This window comes from Propithecus coquereli, unplaced genomic scaffold (assembly GCF_000956105.1).
Source record: "Propithecus coquereli isolate 6110/MARCELLA unplaced genomic scaffold, Pcoq_1.0 Scaffold221, whole genome shotgun sequence".
NCBI classification, from domain to species: domain Eukaryota; kingdom Metazoa; phylum Chordata; class Mammalia; order Primates; family Indriidae; genus Propithecus; species Propithecus coquereli.
The window spans coordinates 1,793,709-1,795,149 of record NW_012147301.1 but is presented as its reverse complement, the minus strand read 5'-3'; the positions used below and the strand labels follow the sequence as shown (position 1 = coordinate 1,795,149).

At 34.1% G+C, this 1,441-nt stretch overlaps 1 protein-coding gene across 1 annotated transcript in view; it reads right to left on the bottom strand.

The window, feature by feature from the left end:
- Positions 1-1,441, bottom strand: part of DENND4A (DENN/MADD domain containing 4A) — a 175,146-nt gene that overhangs the window by 112,424 nt on the left and 61,281 nt on the right. The window contains exons 11-12 of the mRNA XM_012644820.1: positions 696-840; positions 238-413 (exon numbers count right to left, since the gene is read on the bottom strand). Of these exons, the coding sequence (XP_012500274.1) occupies positions 238-413; positions 696-840 (321 nt within the window). The remainder of the gene's footprint in view (positions 1-237; positions 414-695; positions 841-1,441) is intronic.

Sequence of the window (1,441 nt, the reverse complement as noted above, 5' to 3'; positions counted from 1 at the left end):
AGTTTCTTAAATATTTAAAGTCTAAGATCAAAAGTATATTTTCTTTCCAATAAAACCTTTAATACCCTAAATTTACTCCATTGAAGCAGAATAAGGGCTGATTCAAAGATGGTAATAACCCCAAATACAAAGAAGACAATATCTCAAAAGAATCCTACTTTGCAATCACAAAATATAAAATTACATATACTATAAAGTTATAAATTATGGGGTATAGAGTCACTAAAATGTACTTACTGAGAAATAGTGTTGGTGTCTAGGTCAACACAACTGACATCTGGTGGAGGATCATAAAGATCAAAGTATCTTGAATCAATTCCTACTATGAATGGACATGGTGCACTCAAGACATCTGCCAAAGCCAGTGGGCAGAGAGGAACATACGGGCAAGGCCAGTGGAAAGGGAAAATCATCTTGGATAAACAAAATGTAGGAGAATATTTAGCTTTTTGACACTGAAGCATAATTTATTAGCACACACAAAAAATTGTCTTTTGAATATTATTCCTTGAAATCTAATCCTTGATAATTAATTAATCATAACTAGAGTTAATGGTTAGGAAATTAAAATTGCTTTTGCAAAACAAAAGTTTATTACTCTCTAAATTTTAGTTAAGCATTAAAATAGTTTTGAATCACATGAATAAGTTAAGTTTAAACTAAATTTGTTGCCAATAAGAAACTGTGATACTCACAGACACTAATGCTTCTGTCACACTTGTAAGCACGGAAGGTCGTAAGGAATGGATGAGAATTTTATGTTCTGTTACTGCAAACACCAGTAGTGTCACAGCATTTTCAGGGCCTAAATTCTGAAGTAGTGCTGAAAACTTGCCACCACTGTCAATACACACGAAAATATATAATTAAAAAAATAAAGACCCAAACACCTCATTATCTAAAATAATGGGGAAAAGTTCATGATTAGGGTATAATTTGGATTATATATTCCACTTTAAGCATGACTGCTGCTCTTTTGTAGGGAAAACACTACATCACAAACATACGATGAAAACAATGCAGTTTGAGGTGGCTTCAAATCATTCATCCTTCTGTATTGTATTCAATATGAAAAATGAAAAGTCATCTGCTTCATTTTATATAAAAAGGTCTGCCATGTAGATAATGTCCAAATAACGAATTCAATTTATAAAAGGGATACTTTGGTTGAAAGCAAATCTTTTAATAGAAGTTTTTTGAACATGGCCCATCTTCCATTGTAATTATCAGAAAAACTGTAAGACTTATTGGTCCACCTCCCTTAACGTAAATACATCTATTAAAATTTGGATTTATAGGCCGGGTGCGGTGGCTCACGCCTGTAATCCTAGCACTCTGGGAGGCCAAGGTGGGCGGATCGTTCTGAGCTCAGGAGTTCGAGACCAGCCTGAGCAAGAGCGAGACCCCGTCTCTACCAAAAATAGAAAGAAATTAATTGGAC